The sequence below is a fragment of the Apium graveolens genome, chromosome 8 (assembly GCF_009905375.1).
Source record: "Apium graveolens cultivar Ventura chromosome 8, ASM990537v1, whole genome shotgun sequence".
In the NCBI taxonomy this organism is placed as follows: domain Eukaryota; kingdom Viridiplantae; phylum Streptophyta; class Magnoliopsida; order Apiales; family Apiaceae; genus Apium; species Apium graveolens.
In genome coordinates, this window is record NC_133654.1 from 217,411,302 (window position 1) to 217,429,393 (window position 18,092).

The window sequence follows — 18,092 nt, forward strand, 5'->3', positions numbered from 1 at the left end:
CCTAACTTGTGACAAATATAAATTTTTAATTAAATTCTAATAATTGTAATGAACATAGCCATGGTAGGGTAGGAGCATCCCGTCAGGCAATTTCAAATCCAATGATTTAATTATGGGGTAAGCAACCAATCGAAATTAAATCAAAACGGGCTGAATTCATAAAAATTTGGTCAAAATCGAACTGACCCAATTATTAATATCAATAAAAATATAACTTTCATAAATTTTAAAACTTTAAAATATTTTAAAATTTTAAAGAAGTAACCTGCAAACTTATAACATAGGTGATTATTTTTCCTGTACTGGAATTCCTCTGGTGAAATCTTTTCTTTTACCAGACTTTTTTTCTTCTATAACATTCATTGTTTTACTTCCCTCCTGCGTACCCATTCTTCCCGATCCATTTCTTGTGTTCCTACCATTTCCCTCTTATTTTTTCTTAACCAAAACTTCTATGATTTGTTCTTGAAACTGTGCTATCTCTATTGTATCTAACAAATTCTTTGGTTTCATTAACCTGACCATAGGTTTTAACTCCAACTTCAATACAGAAATAAAAACTGAATATAAAATAAGACTCAGTTAGATGATGATTCCTACATAGCCATACATACCTTAATTCCTCAAATATTTCAATATATTCCAATACAGAACCACTTTGCACCAATTTATTAAACTCCTCATGTTCATCTAAGCCTCATTTTTTACCAAATCTCTGAACCAAAGCTTCGCTAAAAGTTTCCCAAGAAACCTTTCCTTTCACCAGTTTATAACTCAAATACCAAATTTCTATCTTACCTTCTAAGTGCATTTCTACAATATCCAACTTGAAATTGTCACTTACCTGATACAGTTGAAGTATTTGTTGCATTTTCTCAACCAAGCCCTAGGATCTTCACTAGAGAAACAAGGAATTTCAATTCTCAAATGTGTCAATTTGATGCCCTTATCCTTGTTTCCACTCGATCCGTCTTCTCATTATTCTCTTAAATTGATCAAGAATGGAGTATGCAACAATGGCGATGAATCAACCAATCTTTCACCATCTCGACTAACCTTCTTTTCAAGATTTAACGCCTTCAATGCTCCCGTAAACTTGAAATTGATTATCTCTTCCATCGAAGCATTGTATGTCTTGATTTTCTGATCACAACCTGCAACTAATGACATCAATTGATCCATCTTACTAATAATCTTGTTTTCTAGGACATTATGACTCAACTCGATTTGTTTATGACAAGAATTAGTCACTTCTTGGATTCGCAAATCCAGTTCACGCCATGGATCTTCTGAAACTTTAAATCTAGTATTTGTTGGCATTAAAATCTCGCCAAGAATCGAAATCGAAAGCTCTGATACGACTTGACACGATTAGGACTACAGAAAGTATAGAATTTGGGGAAGAAGACAGAAACTTACAAGAAAGAAAAGTATTACTGTATATTCATTTCCAAAGATATCCAATCTTTACAATTTGAGAGTCTTATCTATACTTCTATACTATACTATAATAATCGGAATGGGGTATAATTTGTAGTTTGGTTATCCCTCATTTTGGTTATCCCGGATCTACTTCATCAAATAATCAGAGCCGTTAGATCCACGTACTAAAAAAATACACTCCACAAGTTCTCAGGTTCGAATCCCGTCAACAACAAACATTTATATTATTATTTATAAAGATACATATAAGTTCTCATATTCGAATCCCGCTAACAACAAACATGTATATTATTCTTTTTATAAGGACACGTATAAGCTTTCAAGTTCGAAAATCACTATGAACAAATATTTACATTTTTATTTATGAATAAGATCTCATCAATTATATATTTTTTTATACTATTTGAAATTAAATGAAATTATACACAATAAAATTATAATTATATAATCATTATTTAGTATTTTAATACTTATATATAGAATTTTAATAAAATTATATAAAATAGAAATGAAAAAAAAAATATATATATATATATACTATACTATTATAAGCAGAACACCCTTTATTTGGTAGTTGCTCGGTACAGTTGTTTGGTACGACAAATAACAACCGTCAGATCTAAAGTCAGAAAAATGAGAACCATTGAATACAATAATAAAATATTATTATATTAATATTTAAACTGCTCTCATGAATTCAGGGTTCGAACCCCGTCAACAGCTTATTATATTTAAACTTTTATATTCTTTATTTAAACAATATATTATATTATATTATTTATTTTCAGTCAAGTCTCAAATTATTATAAAACATATATTGTTATAATTTATTATATTCTTCGATTTATTTTTCAACTATTGAAAATTATATTAGAAAATATATTATTAAAAACTATCAAATGTTAAAAATAATCTATACATCGCACGGGTTATAGGCTAGTATAGAAAAAATGACAAAAATACCGCTTTTTTTAGAGTCTGGGACAAGAATACCACTTTTTCAAGTATATGGTCAAAAATACCACTCTAATATGCATTTCTAAGTTGGGTATCACTAATACGCATTTCTAAGTTGGGTATCACTAATACGTATTTAACAAACGAGTAATTTGTGTAAAAAAAAGTTTAAAAAATAAATAAAAAAATATATAAAGGAGATACGCATTTTGGAAATGCGTATCACCATTTTGACTTTTGGTGATACACATTTCAGAAATGCATGTCTTTTGTTTTATTTTTTTTTGTTTATTTTTTTACCTAATACCCATTTCTCAAATGCGTATTAGAGTTAATCATTTTACAAATGCGTATTAGATGGGTATTTTTGGCCATATACTTGAAAAAATGGTATTCTTATTACAATTTTTTAAAAAAACAAGATATTTTTGACCATTGGCCGCTAGTATATATTAATAAACCGTAAGCTAGTATAGCTAACAGGTGAATCTAACTAACTATTACCGATTTACCGTTTCCCGTCCAAACAAGTAAGAACTATATTTGGACCTAACTTGACCGCAGATATTTTATTATCATGACTCTGACACTCGCCTACAGATACAGGCCTTAGCCCAACCCCCATAACTCCCAGTCCAGCCCAAACCCCATCTACCCACGACCCAAAACCCGACTAGAATTCAAAACACCAAAATCATAAAACAAACACAATCACAAGCTACCCCCACAATTCTTCTTCTCCAAGACAAGACACACTTAATTAAAAAGCCCTAAAATCCTCCCCTCAAATCAAAAACAACATAAAGCAATGGAGTGTGTGTTCGGTTTAGTCGGCAAAGATTTCGCACTGGTGGTCGCAGATTCATCTGCCGTACACAGCATACTTGTTCACAAATCTAATGAAGATAAAGTCATGGTCCTCGATTCTCACAAACTCATGGGCGCTAGTGGTGAAGCTGGCGACAGGTCTCCTCTCCCCTCCTTCCAGTTTTTTTTCTGTCTCCGTAAAATCTCGATAAATTAATACTCGTTAAATTAATAACCTTCGATTATATATTACATTTTGCCTTATATTGTATTTAGTATACATTCAATTGCATTTTTAGGTCTGATCTATTATGATTAAATCTCGATGAATTGGTACTTGATTGGTTGATGATCTCGAATTAATAGTGAATTTTGGGTGTGCCGGATTTTTAATTAGGGGAATTTATTTGGGTGATTTGTGTGATTTTACTTTTTAGTAGTTTGATTTGATTTTATTGATGATTTGTGTGTGATTGAAATGAATGTGTTGTCAGAGCTCAGTTTACGGAGTTTATTCAGAAGAATGTGTCGTTGTATCAGTTCCGTAATGGTATTCCTTTGACTACTGCTGCTGCTGCTAATTTCACCCGTGGGGAGCTTGCTACGGCTTTACGTAAGGTATGCAATGGTTAAATGTTTTACACGGGTTTCTAGTAAAGGCCTATGAAATGAACGAATTCAAAATTTGATTCTCATGTTTTAATGTGTATGTTATATAATTTATTGATTGCTTTGGTTCTTAATAGAGGTTGTAGTGCTTCTATGATCTTTGTCTGTTGAGCTATATAGCTTACTCTGTGCCTATTAGATTCTTGAAGTAAATTAATTATTAGTTGTTTTGGCTTATTAGTGGAGAACTATGATTAAGGCACCAACAACGATGCATCCTATATGCTCATTAGTCTAACAAATTAGGTGCTCAGGTAACCGAATTATCACTTCTACCCTATAACACTGATCAGTTATAATATTACAGAAATTTTATCAAAAAGTTTATTTTAATGTGGAAATCTTAAAAATTAGTAGGGGGGGATTTTATGAAAACAAAGAATTATCTATGACTCATGGTCTTGTAGTCCTAATACTTTACAAATTGACCTCTCTATGCTCCTAAATTGAAGTGACAAATGTTGAATACAGCAGAAATGATGAATGTAATTGTGTTTTTAAAATTGATGTGTTGAGGGTGATATATGAAACTGATTAATGAACCTCAAGTAATTCGCTTCTTAAATTAGAAAATACCAATTTATCATTAGGTGTTGGATCAACCAAAAATGTGAGAAATTTTTTAGTTATCCAAGTTGGAAAAAATGATTTGCTTCTGCAAAACAGAAAATACGTAGGTACCATTAGGTGTTGAATCAACAAAAAATGTAAAAAAATTGCTAGGTTTGAAGTTGGAAAGTACTAGTCGTTTGGACATATCTGTACACAACAGGGAAAAGTTATATTTGCAGGGAGTAAAGGATATTCTTTTGTATCACAAGAGCGCCACACAACTCCAATATTAGTTTTTCTACTTCTGTGCTTCACTACTTCTCCTTACATTTGTTTGTTATTGGATAATTAAAGCATTCACAGGATCTATGGTTAGGTAATGTAAAGTTGGTATATACAACTCCATAGCATTTCCTCTAAAGCCATGCCTACAAAAACAATTACATACCTTTTTTACCAGTTCTGCCTGCCTAGGCACTTTTATTGTCTTGGACACAATATTTTTAGCTTTCCAGAAACAAGATTGATCAAGATCCTGTAACTTCTATTTAGAAGAAATTTAAGCATTATGATGGTTTTATCATTATATCCTGAAAGGTTGTGCATATATGTTCAGAAAAAAAACGTTTGTGCATTTACAATAGTATGCTATTTATTGTAAGATGGTTTTTTTTCTTAGCTTAATGATTGGCTCATTCAAACAAAATAACTAAAAGATATGTATTGCATGTTATTTATATTGTTATAGATTAACCTCCATACAAATCCTTTTTTTTAGTAAAAGGCTCTCATCTTTGCTGATCATACTGATGGTTAATCACTATAATAAATAATTTGCTGTTGCTAACGGTGGCGGGTTAAATTTTCAGAGCCCATACATGGTGAATATCGTGCTTGCTGGCTATGACAAGGAAACAGGCCCGTCTCTGTATTTCATCGACTACATTGCCACACTTCACAAGGTAGACAAGGCAGCCTTTGGGTATGGTGCATTCTTTTCCCTTGCCATGATGGATCGTCACTATAGAAGTGATATGTCTGTTGAGGAGGCTGTTGATCTTGTTGACAAGTGCATACTTGAGATAAGGTCCAGATTGGTGGTGGCACCACCAAACTTTGTCATCAAGATTGTCGACAAAGACGGAGCACGGACATATGCTTGGCGTGAAACTGTCAAGGAAACCCCTATGTCTGCTTGACTTATTATTTAACTTTTAAATCTGTCTGAATCAACTTAAATTGGTATAAGCTGCGTTGTGTACTTTGTTTAATTTTGTTCAGTGTAATTCGGATGTATACGGTCATTCCCCTCTTATTAGCGACTTAAAATATTGAAGCCAGAACTTGACCGATTTCACACTTTAGTAATTGCCCTTTAATTTGCTAAGATTGTTTTTTCCATTTCCTGGAATGATAATTGTATTTGCCTGATGTGGAGTGTGTGTGATGAATCCATGTTCTTACTTTTGCTGCTAATGCTGGCAAGTACCACCCATTATCACTGTGTGCTAATTTAAGACATCATACTTTTTTAATATATGTAAAGGGGAGGCGAACTATTAATCTGTTCTTTAGTCAAAATATCTGTATCATGTCTCTAATGTTATATTAAATGGATGTTAATTTGTTAGAAGTTATTGAAAATGAAGCTATTGTGTGATTTGAAGAGGGTATTGCAAAGACATAATGAGTTGTCCCGAACTTTGTGTATCCATAAGACGTGAGTAAACCGTATACAGATAGTATGTATATAAGCGCAGCATTGACAATTTATACATCTGATCGTGAATTACGTAAATTGTTCTCGTGCAAGCAACACAGACTGCTTCTCAAATGACCTAGAATTTATACATCTGGTAGTCTGTGTAAGCAACCCAGACTGTTGCTCAAATGACCTAGAAACACATTCCATCACCTCACTGCACTTGCAGTTTGTGTTTTTCAACTGAATATAACACTACAAAGGCAGTATATTGCAAACACAACTGTGATTAAAGCACGCGATCTAAACCAAAGGTGGTTCTTAGAAAGCTGTTCTGCTGCAGATGTCAAATTGTAAGAAAATACTGGGGTGACAGGCTCAGAGGGTGCTTCATCAGCAGAATCTGGCGGGGCTAGATCACCAAAAGGTTTTGGCAGTGACGAGCTAATAGGAGGCAGAGAACTCCCAATATCTGCAATATCATTGTAGATATTAGTTATTTGTAATTTGCAGTTTGTAATCAGATGAATTTTGCAACTCCAGGGTGCCTCCATTTCCTACTTTTGGAATGAAAGTAGGGTTCATCATGCTTAAAAGTCTTTTAACATCGCTAACTGATAATCATTAGTAGAGAAACCAAGCTGGGGCAGCATAACAAATCAGTAGTATACAAACATTATTAAAGCTGTATCCTCAAACTAATCAAGCAAGGTGCAAGTGTAACCGAGACTGCAACTTGATTGTCTAGCAATACAGAATTGTAAGAAAACAGATAGGTACTGGAACATTTTCTATAGAGAAAGACAAGCAGTGCTATGTTACCAATATTGTGAGGTGTGGAAAATCCTGAGCCTGTTGAAGAAATGTAAATTAGATTAGCTACAAGTTACAAGGATCAAAAAGTACACTAAACTGAGTTATGTAAAAATTTACCTGGTGTGCTGCTGAGAGGAGGAAGCGCAACTGAAACTGTTACATTATACAAGGTAATTATCACGAGTCACAGGTAAATAGAGTAAACTCGGATCACGTGTACCACAAATGAAAGGGAAAGAAGCGAACCAAACCAAATCCTAAATAACTACATTACCTTGATAGTGCTTTAACAGTAACATTCTGGCGTTATGTAAAATAAACGTGCAAGATTGATTTCACATGATATTAAGAAGTTACAATCTTACTGCAGAGTTACCTAAGTAGCTTCTTAGCTGTTGCTCCTTATGAAGAATGGTTTTCACACTTTGCAGAGGTAAAAGGACTGGCTAAGTCATGTTTTGGGGACACTTCCAATTTTTCTTGTTGCCATTCTTTTTGGATATAATGTGAGTCCAGACCTACATACATTTCTGCTGTCTATAACTAGAGTCAACATAGTTTAAAGCCAAGCCACTCTAAATTATGGAATTATGTAGAAGAAAATCCACACAAGTCACTCACAGCATACACTGATGCGTACATGTATAGGTGATTTTTAACCTAATAATTAAGATAGAGTTCATGTTATTATGCGCACTCTATGGTAATCAATCATTTCTTCTGCACAACTGAACGAAACATGGTCAGTAACAATGTGGCCCTGTGGAAAAATAATAGATCGCGTACCCCATCCATTCATGTACATAAATCGACAAGGACACACAAGGCAACATTATAACTTAATATAGACTTCACACTATATTCATACAATCATATAAGCATCGTACATCACTAGATAATCGATTCCAGCTCAGAAGCAAACAAGTCGCATAAAGGAGCTGCTCAGGGTTTACCTGAGCATTTCAGGGACATTCTCAATGTTTCTTGTTCCCAGTCCTTTCGACCATACTAGTAGAGAGTGGACTAACATACATTTCCACTTTCTATAACTCGAGTAAGACTTAATTTGTGGCTAAGACACACTCTCAACTACGGATTAACAAAGAAAATTCCACACGAAACACGCATATATGTGAGTTTAAATCCCTAACAATGGAGAGTATACATAATCAAATAAATTAAGATTAAATCAATGAAAATTATGAACACATTATAGTATTAATCGTCATCTTAATACGCACAACTGTACAAAACAGAGTAAAAATGTGGCATAACTGTTTCTACTTAAAGATAAATCTACCTACACAATTTACATCCATCATTTTAAACAGATTACACGCGATAATACGTAATTTTAGTTCATATAACATCACTCGATGATCAATTTTAGGTTCATAATCCATACAATTCACATAAACAAGCTGCTCGGAATTTTAATTAAACAGATTCCACACGAATTAATATACAACATACTGTTATATACGCATCCTACATCAATCTATGATCAATTTAGTTCATAATCAAACAATACATATAAACGATATGCTCTGCATTTAAACGAAATCAAAATTTTATGAAAAATTTAACAATTCACTTCACTTTATATTGCGAATTAGAGAAATGAAGAGTACCGAACCTGAGCAAACAGACTGAAGAGTACCAAAATCTTCCGATCCACTATCACTCATCGGACAAAACGACGAGAGCGAGTACAACTTGGTAGTATTAATCGGAAATCCAAACATCATAGATTGGCGCGAAAGGTAACAGAGACAATTAGCTTCACCAGCACGAAATGTTGACTCGTAAGCGTTACAACAGAGAGGCGAAGGTGAGTTAGTGAGATTGTTCGGTGGATCAGAAATGTAGGCTAGGCAAACGGAGAACGCGAGAACTTGCGTTGAGCAACCGAGAGCTGGAGGCGGTGGAGGTGGATGTGATGGAGGTGGTGGTGATCTGAGACGACGACGTGGTGGTGGTGATTCGAGAGGCTGTGTTTGCGGTGCGACGGAGATGAGGAGAGATGTGGAGAGAAAGAGAAGGAGGAGAGAGAGCTGTGGTTTCATCTTTTTGAATTGTGATTTTCTGTTAGAGTGTGTGTTTTTAGTGTGTGTGAAGTGTTTATATTAAATTGTTTGTTTGGCGGGAAAATTGGGGTTTTGTGTTGTTTATGTAGAGTATGCTTGAGTTTTCAAGTTTGTTGGAATATTACAATTTAGTTGACTAATAAAAATATTCATTTTGAAAATTTAATGTATTTTGGTTTGGATTTTCAGACGTATAATTTTACAGTTATCAACTTTATTTTGATTTGGATTCTGAAATGTAAAAGTTTAGAATTAATTGCAGATTTCGGGTACCTATGCCGGTTTAATATGGAGACTGTGCGTGTGTGCAGCAGGGGATAGAGACTCTAATTAATTGATGTTCTCAGTGAACATATTGAAACTACTGGGATGAATGCCTGCCAACAAAAAAAAAATGATCCCTTTAAGATAATATTAAAGTTCATAATGGTTTATACAATTTGCTATAAGGTACAAACTATGAGGGTTATAACCAACAGAGGAACATTTTGGTGCAACCGGTTTTTGACCTTGTTGTCACAATGTGATGTTGCCTTCTCAGTGGTAGACAGGCTCACGCTTTGAGCGTCCTTGCTGCTAGGATGTTGCGGTCCTGTGACTGCTGCAGAGTTATCTGATGTAGAGTTTGATGAAGGCAATGTTGGTGAAAAAGTTGGTTGTTGCATCTCCTTTGGTAGTACTGGTGGTAGTGACACAGGATTAGCCGGTGTGAAAAGCCCTGGTATACGAGCTATTACCAGAAAAATGTGCATATTCAGAAATTTGCACAATTTATAAATCATAGTGTGTACAGATATGAATTGTTTTGCATTTTGGAGTAAGATTAGGCATTACCTTGACACTGTGCTAGTGAAGGAACCGAAATGTAACAGTTTGGCAAGGGGAGATCAGATGGGAAATTTAAGAAAGGGATGGTACTGGAGATCGGTAGTAGAAAACACAAACAGTGGAATCCAATTTCAAGTGCTTGATTAAGGGACCTGCAACAAGATTCCGAGAAAGTATATAGATTTTGATCACGACATGCTTCGAGGTTTATGCCTTGAAGAAAACATCCTCCTTGCGCTTTGACTTTTGAAGGAGTAGTAATACAGAGAAGAAACATTAAGAAACAATCAAGCCTTAAGCAAAACATCTCTCAAATACCTACAAAATCAGCTTAAAATGTCTCTATACAAATATGCATTGTTTGAAGGTCTCAAAGTAACTTGCTCATGAGCATACCATGAGCATGGAAGGTGGTTTTGCACGTTTACAACCTACTCATGTCATTCATACTGCACCTCATACGTTTATCGTTTTGAATGATCTTTCTTTTTGTTTCCAAAGATAGAGGATACTTTTTTCTTTTTTTCACATTCATACAATAATCGAGGAATTCTTGGAGCAAGGACACAACTTTGTTGTGCCAAACTGCAGCGGCGCATTGGATTATTATTATTTTGTCATCTCAATGTGATACTGCGTTTGTTCTACATGTTACACTGCCCTATGAAAAGGAATGGTTTTTCACTACATTAACTAATTACTAGTAAGAGCACAAGTATCAGATATGTGTAACATACAAATAGCAACGTTATAAGAAAAGCCATATCAATATATTTCAAACATCGATCCAAAGAATATATGTCATCTGAAATACAAAACAAAAATTATAAAGCTATTATATCAACAAAACAAATCCAGTAACTCAGACAGCCCTCTTCCAGAAGAACAACAGTTCTGAAACTAAGGGACATGATCCGACGACTTATTAAGGTTCACAGAAACTAATAATAGTACTTCAAGAATGTAGCTACAAGCACAGCTACAAGAAATTCCGGGGGGGAACTAAACAATGCACTTGCAGCAGATGGATTCAGAACCGGTCGGATTCCTGAATTTGTAGTTGGATCTCTGGCTGTATCAGATGGTGGAGTCAAAGCTGGAGTTGCATTAGGATTCGTAGTCATAGCTGGTGACTGTGCTTCAGGAACACTGGAAGCTGCTTATCACAAAAGAAATAATAAGTAATGATTTTGTGAAATGAAATAAGTTAATTGATTAAAACAGTCATGTTACCTTTTGGACTAGCAGAAGGTGAAAATCCAGGCGACAGAGTTGGAGCAAGTGCAGCTGGACCTGTCCATTGAAAAATGTCAACATATTAATCCAAAAACAATGATATAAATAATGCTGACTCCAGCATATAATAAATCATAAGTAATGAGAAATGAACAACAAATTGCAATAAATAAGAATTTTGAAGAATTTGTGGCACAATGATACCTGGAGCTGGAAGTGGTGAGGAAGATGCTGCAATTTTCATAAGGAAACAAAAGTTACAAGGCGTCTAACAAAGCCCGACTTCATAAGAAGTGTAGGAGGAAAAGGAAGATGAGGATTACCTTTGCATTGGAGAGGTACACCAGGCATGTTACAAGCGCGAGGGAGAGCAATGGCAAGAGTACGATTAATGGGAATCTGAAAGGGAACACTTGCGGTTACAATAAGGCAAAGACAATCTGTACTACTAGTAGCAATGGACTTGAGAGAATTGCAACAATCAGTAGTTGGTGAAGTTCCATTGGCGGTGCTATTTGTGATAAAATTTATGCAAGGAGTGAAGCTTGTTAATGCTGAGGGACTGCAGGCTGTATTAATCTGCCCGTGAACTGGCAAAATGAGGAGAATTATGGCAACTGTTAAGGCAGGGAGAAAGCGAGAAGGAGTGATAAGCTCTGAAGCCATTGTTTTGTTGTGGATGGTGCGTAATGAAAGACGGTAAACGAAATGTAAGACTTGGTGGGTGGTGTGGAGAGAAGAGAGGATGTAAAATAATTTATAGATGGAGAGTTTGAAAGGGAACTGAATTGGAGGGAAGAATAAATGTAGACAGGAAGGTTTTCGGGGTTCAACTACCTTTAACTACCTTTGTCAAACACAAGTAATCTACGATAAGCTTAGGCGGGCTTGCTTGTTAAAGCCTCTTAAACAACTTTTTTCTTATATTGACTTGATTTAGGGCGTTTCATTCTTATCGTACTTGGGTATATGAAGAAGATAACATATATAATAGTAACTTATCGAATGCGTGTGTGTATAATACAAAGTCGAAAATCCGTGAGTGTACTAAGTGGTGACAATTTACATGTTAGACAAACAGGTACTTATTTTATGTTTTCAGTCAAACATTTGACATATTAGTTTTTATTGTTAGACGAACATCATAGAATTTAGATTAACACATTCATCTCAACATTGGTCAGCTTGGCACAAGTGTGTATATCTCTGCAAATAAAGTCCCAAAAGCATACACCTCTACCTCTTGAAACTTCGGTTGTTCCCCCAATTTTTAAATAAATTTGTGAAATAAATGAGTAGGTTACCTAAACAACTCTTCTGTCTTACATTCGACACTACGAAATTCAAGTTTCCCAGGGCCTAAATATCTTCCCACTAGGTTAAAACGCAAACTCATGCTAACATAGAAGATCCCCTAATTATCAATGTGGAAATTGGTTTGCTTTACCCTGTTGTCTGTACTCTGGGCAGTGGTAACAGCTCAATATGATTGCAAGTTGCAACTGCATCATCATCAGCATGTCTCCTGGTTTCAACTTCATCATCGTAAATTCACCAGCGATGCCAGGTGCTGCAGCACTCAGTTAAGGAGCATAGTTAAAGTCAAGGAAAGAGTATCCGTGCCAGGTCCATATTGGTCATCTTCTTTGCTGGGCCTCGATGTCAACCAAATCCAGGCTGTCAAAACTCCGCCTCTCAGCAGTCGTAAAGGTAAGACCGATATACAACGAAGCCTTCAGGTACTGAAGTAAACATAAGGCACCACAGCTGGAAACCCAGGTTCTCCAATCAAACAAGCCATCAGGTATTGCAGTTTTACATTTTTTGTCCGTATACACGATATCCTCTCAAATTTTAATATATCACAAACTATTAATTTACTAAATAGTTCTTATGAAGAAACATGTGACTGTTGGCAGTTCCATATCTTCCCCATATTCTTTAAATTACACGCATCCCCCATCACTATGTCTAAAGTTCCACCTATTCTAGTTATGTTTAAACCGGGAGTTACTCAAGGGAGGCAAATTTTCAAAGTTGCCTTGCAGAACTGTAGAGCAGCAAATTTTTCTTTCCCTGTAGTGTATTACTTGAGGTTTGCACAAGGAAGAATATTTTTTGTCAAAGTTCCCCTACAAAATTGCAAGATATATTATTCTATCAGTTAATACCTGTAGTCTATGCATTGTATTCCTGATAATTACTAATAAATTAAAATTTCTAGCTCTAACAAAAGTATACCAGGCATGAATGCTCAATAATCACGGTCATGCTTTCAACAACAGAGAATGCAACAAATGCTATAAACACCACCAAATAGATTAAATAAGAGCTAAAGTCCTCTAAATTGTGTACATGTGTGATTGTACTCGCCAATGGATTGTGCAAACTACGATAGCACAACACATTAATAAAGATTTAATAAAAGTTTTTTTTCCTCTATTCTCGCAAAAAGACTACCCATACACAACACATTCAAGGTAAGCATTTAAGATTTTAAGCTAATACCTTTAATGCTTGTAAAGAGAACTGCAAGATAAATACAATAAACTTCTAACGAATTTAGCAACTTGATGGTTGAAGAAGGAAACTAATTAGAAACACTTGCAAAAGTTCTGTTATAGAACAGCAAAAAGAATCATTGAGGTTGAAGTTGGGATTAGAATTACATGACCCGGAATTTTTTTATAACCCGCTTAGATCTATCCATAGTAAAATAGTAACGTAATTCATAATGTATATAGGGAAACTCGAGAAAACACCCTTAAAAATCAATGTTTAATCTACAATTAAAAAGTTCATTGTAGAGTAGATAAAAGAAACATTCTCTTTGATTATTACTTTATTTATAGAGACAGTAATCTACCTATGCAAGACCACGAGTAGTGATCCTACAGCCCCCTGTCATATTAGTTCTAGAGTATATATTAATGGTAATTAAAAATGCAAGCTCGTACATCCAAAAAATTGCAATACATGAAGAGCATAAATAAAACCAACATACTTATAGGCAAGGATAACTAGATATAATTTGTCAGAAAATGTCAACATAATTCAGTCTGCATAATTTATAACCAAGTTCATTAGACTTCAACTCTTCAAGTAGACTTGAGTCCTCGCTTTGTTAATTAGTGCTCTTCATACTTTGAGAAATTGATCTTACCTCATGAATTCTTCCAGTCTCTCCGATACATCAAGTGCTGCAGCTCTGTCCTGGTGCCGCTTATTCCTGCTGATCTGCAGAGTGACACTGTAAGTCCATAAGATACTAAGTTATACATGATAAATTGGTGGCAAATAGTGAGAACAATGTATAACATGGCCGACAGGCAAACTGGGCTTTTGTACCAAACTATTCAAATTTATGTAACTCAATAACTATTTAAATACGTTAATTTAAATTTGAGAAATTCAATCAAATTAAATAATAATAAAATAATTAAGTTGTTTGGACAAAACACGAAAAGTCCAGAAAGCATACTGTACAAAAATTAGTTCATCTCTTGAAGTCTTCAAATGATGCCACAGACGAGATTACCAATTGAATTTATATCTTTTAAAACAGAGGAGAGAGTTATACATAGTTGATACTTTTTTGCATGCAGCATTTAGTTTTGCAGAAGTGGTGGTGCACTCTTCATATAAGCACCATTACTACTCCCAAATAACCACCCCATGTTTGGTGTATGCTGAAACATATTTTTCCAAATCCAAATAACTTATTCTAACTAATATTAAAAATGTGCTCCAAATATGCAATTCAGGGAAATGTCAGGGAATGTATTTAACAAATTCAAAAGAATGATATCATGGAAAATATTTACGCATGGATAGCTTATAGGTGTGGAACTCAGATAAGAGGGTTCGACAACTCTTGACAAAAAAAGACAGTGCTATGATTCAACATACAAAAAAACACTACAAAATTTACTGTGTGGCATAGAAAAATTCACATGTGTTTGTGTATGAATACAGAATTAGGTGACAGGACTCTAAATTGCCAAACTGGGCTGCTAAATGGGAAGGCACTGTATAATTGGGCCGGACTTATAGGTCGTTTTATTGACCGCGGGGTAAATGGGCTATCTGTAGGGTTATAGAGGTAATTTTGGGGTACTTCTCTCGCTTACTATGGTTCCCTTTCCTATATAAACAAAGAGAAGGGGCCGCAATAGCAAGGACGGCATCGATACACAGCTGAGCCAAGGAAGGTCAATTTGATGGCAGCTTTTGAAGGCAACAACGATGAACAGGTCTCCTTTTACATTCCTTTCATTTGTCCTCTAAAAGGTTGTATTAATTTCCAGCTATGCGTGATGTGAAGGTAATTACAATTTACATTTACTGTTTTATAATATTATGGGGAGAAATTTATTGCAATTATTCAGTCGTGTGCTTATTCTTGGATTGATAACTTATTACTTCATCAGAAGCATCGGATCTATTGTAGTTGATCATCATTAAAGAATTAAATACCAATTGGGAGCTTCCGTTGTATTAGTATTATGCGGTATCTATAAATTGATTAAAATAATAATAATCCTTCCTTACATCACAAATTTGATCACTGTGAGTTGATAAATACTGAATCTGAACAACTACCTGCAGGGATGTGTTAAAGGTCCTAATATAACAAGGATAAGGGGCCAAAAGTGCAGAAGACAGCATTGATACACAGGCATGGCTGAGATGAGGCAGGTCAATTTGATAGCAGCTTTCAAGGGCTACCATAACAGATAAGTCTTCTCTATCGTTCCCTTTATTTGACCTTCAAATTTCTGTGGCTTTTTTTACTTCATCTCCGATCATGATTTGAAGTTAGTTCCAATTAATAATTGTTGTATGTTCATAAGATGTGGGAATATTGGTTGCAGTTAATTGGATAGCGTACTTGTGTAAAGATTTAAAATTAATCTTTATCTGATTTTTGTAATTCTTCACTAGGAAACAGATATGTAATCTGGGAAACTTCTTTACATTTAGATGATAAAATATTTATTTAGATAGTTATCATTTGTTACTATGTGCACCCTTACTTCCTGGTTTATATTTAGATTGCGAACTAGAAACATGCTCTACTGTATAAATCAAAGCACAGAGTATTTACCAAAACATAGATTGCGGTGCCCTAGCCAAAGGACTTAAGTGACACATAACTATTATCACTCTTAGAAACTAACAAGATATTACAAGTAAATGTTATAAGAGCTTATATTGAATAATCTTACCGAGATAATCTTCACATTCCACTGCTTCACAGTCTTTGCTGACTCCGCACTATCATCGTCAAAACGCATATAAAATCCAAGAACTGTAATGAAATTTCACAAGTAATTAATCAGCTATATACTCTCCCTCTTTCCGCCCAATGAACCTATAATTGTATTTAAGTTTCTTAACAAACAGGCAAGTTAAATTTTAGCATCAATAGCTTTGTGCTTTTAGTTACCTAACAACTCCTTGGATTCGAAAATGCTTTAGTTCTTAAGATAATACATACTTTAGACTTTATTAAACTAAATTAAACCAATTACCATCCTTTTTAAAAATTTGACTTGTATCACATTCACATTTATGAATTTAACAACCTACAAAGTAAAACATCAGTTAAACTCAAACAGCGATCTCGCTTACTTTATCAACAATCTCAACATGATCCCTAAACAGCCAATCTTCAAACTGCCACTCTTTTCCAACACAAAACCGCCACCACTCTATCCCAGTCTTCCAGATTCAACCCCGACACCCTTTCCTTCACCTCATAAGCCCTTACAACCCGATCCCTACTAAACTTCTTCTGCACCGTCACACAATCAGGCTTTACTCCTTCCGCCTCCTTAAATTTCACTTCATTAGGAACATAAACCCCATCCTCCAAAAACTCCTTCACATTGTACAATTAAGCAAAAACCCGAGACGCATGCGGAACCAAAATAATAGGCACAACCTCCCTACTCTTACCCCCTTCCAACTCAACTTTCTTCTTAATTCTATCATCAACTAAACCATCCTTCCGTTTCTTCCCCTCAATTCTTTCTCTCCCTCTCCTCGTTCCGCTTATTCGCCTCCACAAGCTCACAATAAACACTATAAAAATCCCTATTCCTACATTCCAACAACATATCCCTATCTCTCCACGGCCAATCAACATCTCTACCCATCAACACCAAATCTTTCGGAACTTTATCGCGAAAATCCCCCAAATAAAACTCATTTTCACAATCTACAAACCCTACATTGTCTTCGAGACAAGGCTCTTCGTATTCACTAGGCACAACAAACTCAATATCAACAATTGAAGCGATTTTACCGTGAAAATAATTAATTACATCATTTCGACTGAGAAACGTAACAGCAGGAATCTTGTGCGCCGTGGCGTATCGGATGTAATCGTGGTGCTTCGATCGGAGATTGGTTACGAAGAAAATTAGGGTTTCGAGAGTGTAGAGATTGTCATATTTGGACCAGTAATTGGTTTAGACAGCACAAGGGAAGGTGAACGAGTTGCCGAACCGGTGGTGATAGTGGACTCGGACGATTTGACTCTGTGAGTCATGGATAGTGAAAGACCAGAGCGGCTCCATTTGTATTTCCTCTTCTCACTTTTGGATTACTTTAATTTTGAATGTAGATGTTTGCTGTTACGCCAAATTGCTCATGTTCGATTTTTGGGCCATAAATTTTCTTTTTTTCCTTTGAAGTGCAATTTTTTTTACGAAAAAAAATAGTTTTTGATCTGCGTGGCTATTTTCAAGTCACAATCATTTTTTACATACACAATAATTAAATCAAAATTTTTATACAAAATAATCAATAAAAATTTATTTTCTACCAAATAAAATAAAAACATATCACAATTTAAAAAAAAATTGAAATATATGTAAACATCTACATAAAAAGTAATAAAAAAAGAAAAAATTAAATACACATGAGCCTCTCTCTCTATTTTTGGATACTTCACTTTCCGCAACTCAATGAGTCAAATTTTTTGAGTT

The 18,092-nt window shown here is 34.9% G+C and overlaps 3 protein-coding genes across 7 annotated transcripts; 1 reads left to right on the forward strand and 2 right to left on the reverse strand.

Moving 5' to 3' along the window:
- Positions 1–3,111: 3,111 nt before the first annotated feature.
- LOC141678617 (proteasome subunit beta type-2-A-like) lies at positions 3,112–5,829 on the forward strand. Its single transcript, XM_074484960.1, has 3 exons — positions 3,112–3,366; positions 3,702–3,825; positions 5,298–5,829. Exons 1-3 carry the CDS (start codon positions 3,209–3,211, stop codon positions 5,625–5,627), a joined length of 612 nt encoding a protein of 203 aa, XP_074341061.1. The 5' UTR covers positions 3,112–3,208; the 3' UTR covers positions 5,628–5,829.
- Positions 5,830–6,131: 302 nt separating this feature from the next.
- Positions 6,132–10,242, reverse strand: LOC141678267 (non-specific lipid transfer protein GPI-anchored 25). Of its 2 annotated transcripts, XM_074484545.1 has the most exons (5): positions 9,868–10,241; positions 8,583–9,763; positions 7,064–7,099; positions 6,953–6,982; positions 6,132–6,602 (listed from the first exon to the last, which is right to left on the reverse strand). In XM_074484545.1, the coding sequence occupies exons 2-5, from the start codon at positions 9,010–9,012 to the stop codon at positions 6,370–6,372; spliced, it is 729 nt and encodes a 242-aa protein (XP_074340646.1). In that variant the 5' UTR covers positions 9,013–9,763; positions 9,868–10,241; the 3' UTR covers positions 6,132–6,369. The 2 variants fall into 2 exon arrangements, with proteins under 2 accessions (XP_074340646.1, XP_074340647.1); XM_074484546.1 differs by lacking the exons at positions 6,953–6,982; positions 7,064–7,099 and having other exon boundaries at positions 9,868–10,242.
- A 367-nt stretch (positions 10,243–10,609) lies between these two features.
- Positions 10,610–17,765, reverse strand: LOC141678005 (non-specific lipid transfer protein GPI-anchored 20-like). 4 transcript variants are annotated; one of them, XM_074484182.1, is made up of 8 exons: positions 16,732–17,759; positions 16,326–16,408; positions 14,261–14,347; positions 12,545–13,229; positions 11,421–11,496; positions 11,302–11,328; positions 11,095–11,154; positions 10,610–11,017 (listed from the first exon to the last, which is right to left on the reverse strand). In XM_074484182.1, the coding sequence occupies exons 5-8, from the start codon at positions 11,446–11,448 to the stop codon at positions 10,803–10,805; spliced, it is 330 nt and encodes a 109-aa protein (XP_074340283.1). In that variant the 5' UTR covers positions 11,449–11,496; positions 12,545–13,229; positions 14,261–14,347; positions 16,326–16,408; positions 16,732–17,759; the 3' UTR covers positions 10,610–10,802. The 4 variants fall into 4 exon arrangements, with proteins under 4 accessions (XP_074340283.1, XP_074340280.1, XP_074340281.1 ...); XM_074484179.1 differs by having other exon boundaries at positions 11,421–13,229; positions 16,732–17,750; XM_074484181.1 differs by lacking the exon at positions 12,545–13,229 and having other exon boundaries at positions 10,830–11,017; positions 14,261–14,334; positions 16,732–17,765.
- Between the last annotated feature and the right edge of the window lie 327 nt (positions 17,766–18,092).

What these genes read in the sequence shown, in the direction of transcription:
- LOC141678617 (XM_074484960.1), top strand. Translation starts at nt 3,209, where the DNA reads ATGGAGTGTGTGTTCGGTTTAGTCGGCAAAGATTTCGCACTGGTGGTC. An exon ending in AGTGGTGAAGCTGGCGACAG is followed by an intron (nt 3,367 to 3,701) that starts GTCTCCTCTCCC and finishes ATGTGTTGTCAG; the next exon opens with AGCTCAGTTTACGGAGTTTA. An exon ending in TTGCTACGGCTTTACGTAAG is followed by an intron (nt 3,826 to 5,297) that starts GTATGCAATGGT and finishes TTAAATTTTCAG; the next exon opens with AGCCCATACATGGTGAATAT.
- LOC141678267 (XM_074484545.1), bottom strand. Translation starts at nt 9,012, where the DNA reads ATGAAACCACAGCTCTCTCTCCTCCTTCTCTTTCTCTCCACATCTCTC. An exon ending in TCTTCAGTCTGTTTGCTCAG is followed by an intron (nt 7,100 to 8,582) that starts GTTCGGTACTCT and finishes ATAATGTAACAG; the next exon opens with TTTCAGTTGCGCTTCCTCCT. An exon ending in TCCTCTCAGCAGCACACCAG is followed by an intron (nt 6,983 to 7,063) that starts GTAAATTTTTAC and finishes TTTCTTCAACAG; the next exon opens with GCTCAGGATTTTCCACACCT.
- LOC141678005 (XM_074484179.1), bottom strand. Translation starts at nt 11,763, where the DNA reads ATGGCTTCAGAGCTTATCACTCCTTCTCGCTTTCTCCCTGCCTTAACA. An exon ending in TGTACCTCTCCAATGCAAAG is followed by an intron (nt 11,329 to 11,420) that starts GTAATCCTCATC and finishes TGAAAATTGCAG; the next exon opens with CATCTTCCTCACCACTTCCA. An exon ending in CTCACCACTTCCAGCTCCAG is followed by an intron (nt 11,155 to 11,301) that starts GTATCATTGTGC and finishes TTCAATGGACAG; the next exon opens with GTCCAGCTGCACTTGCTCCA.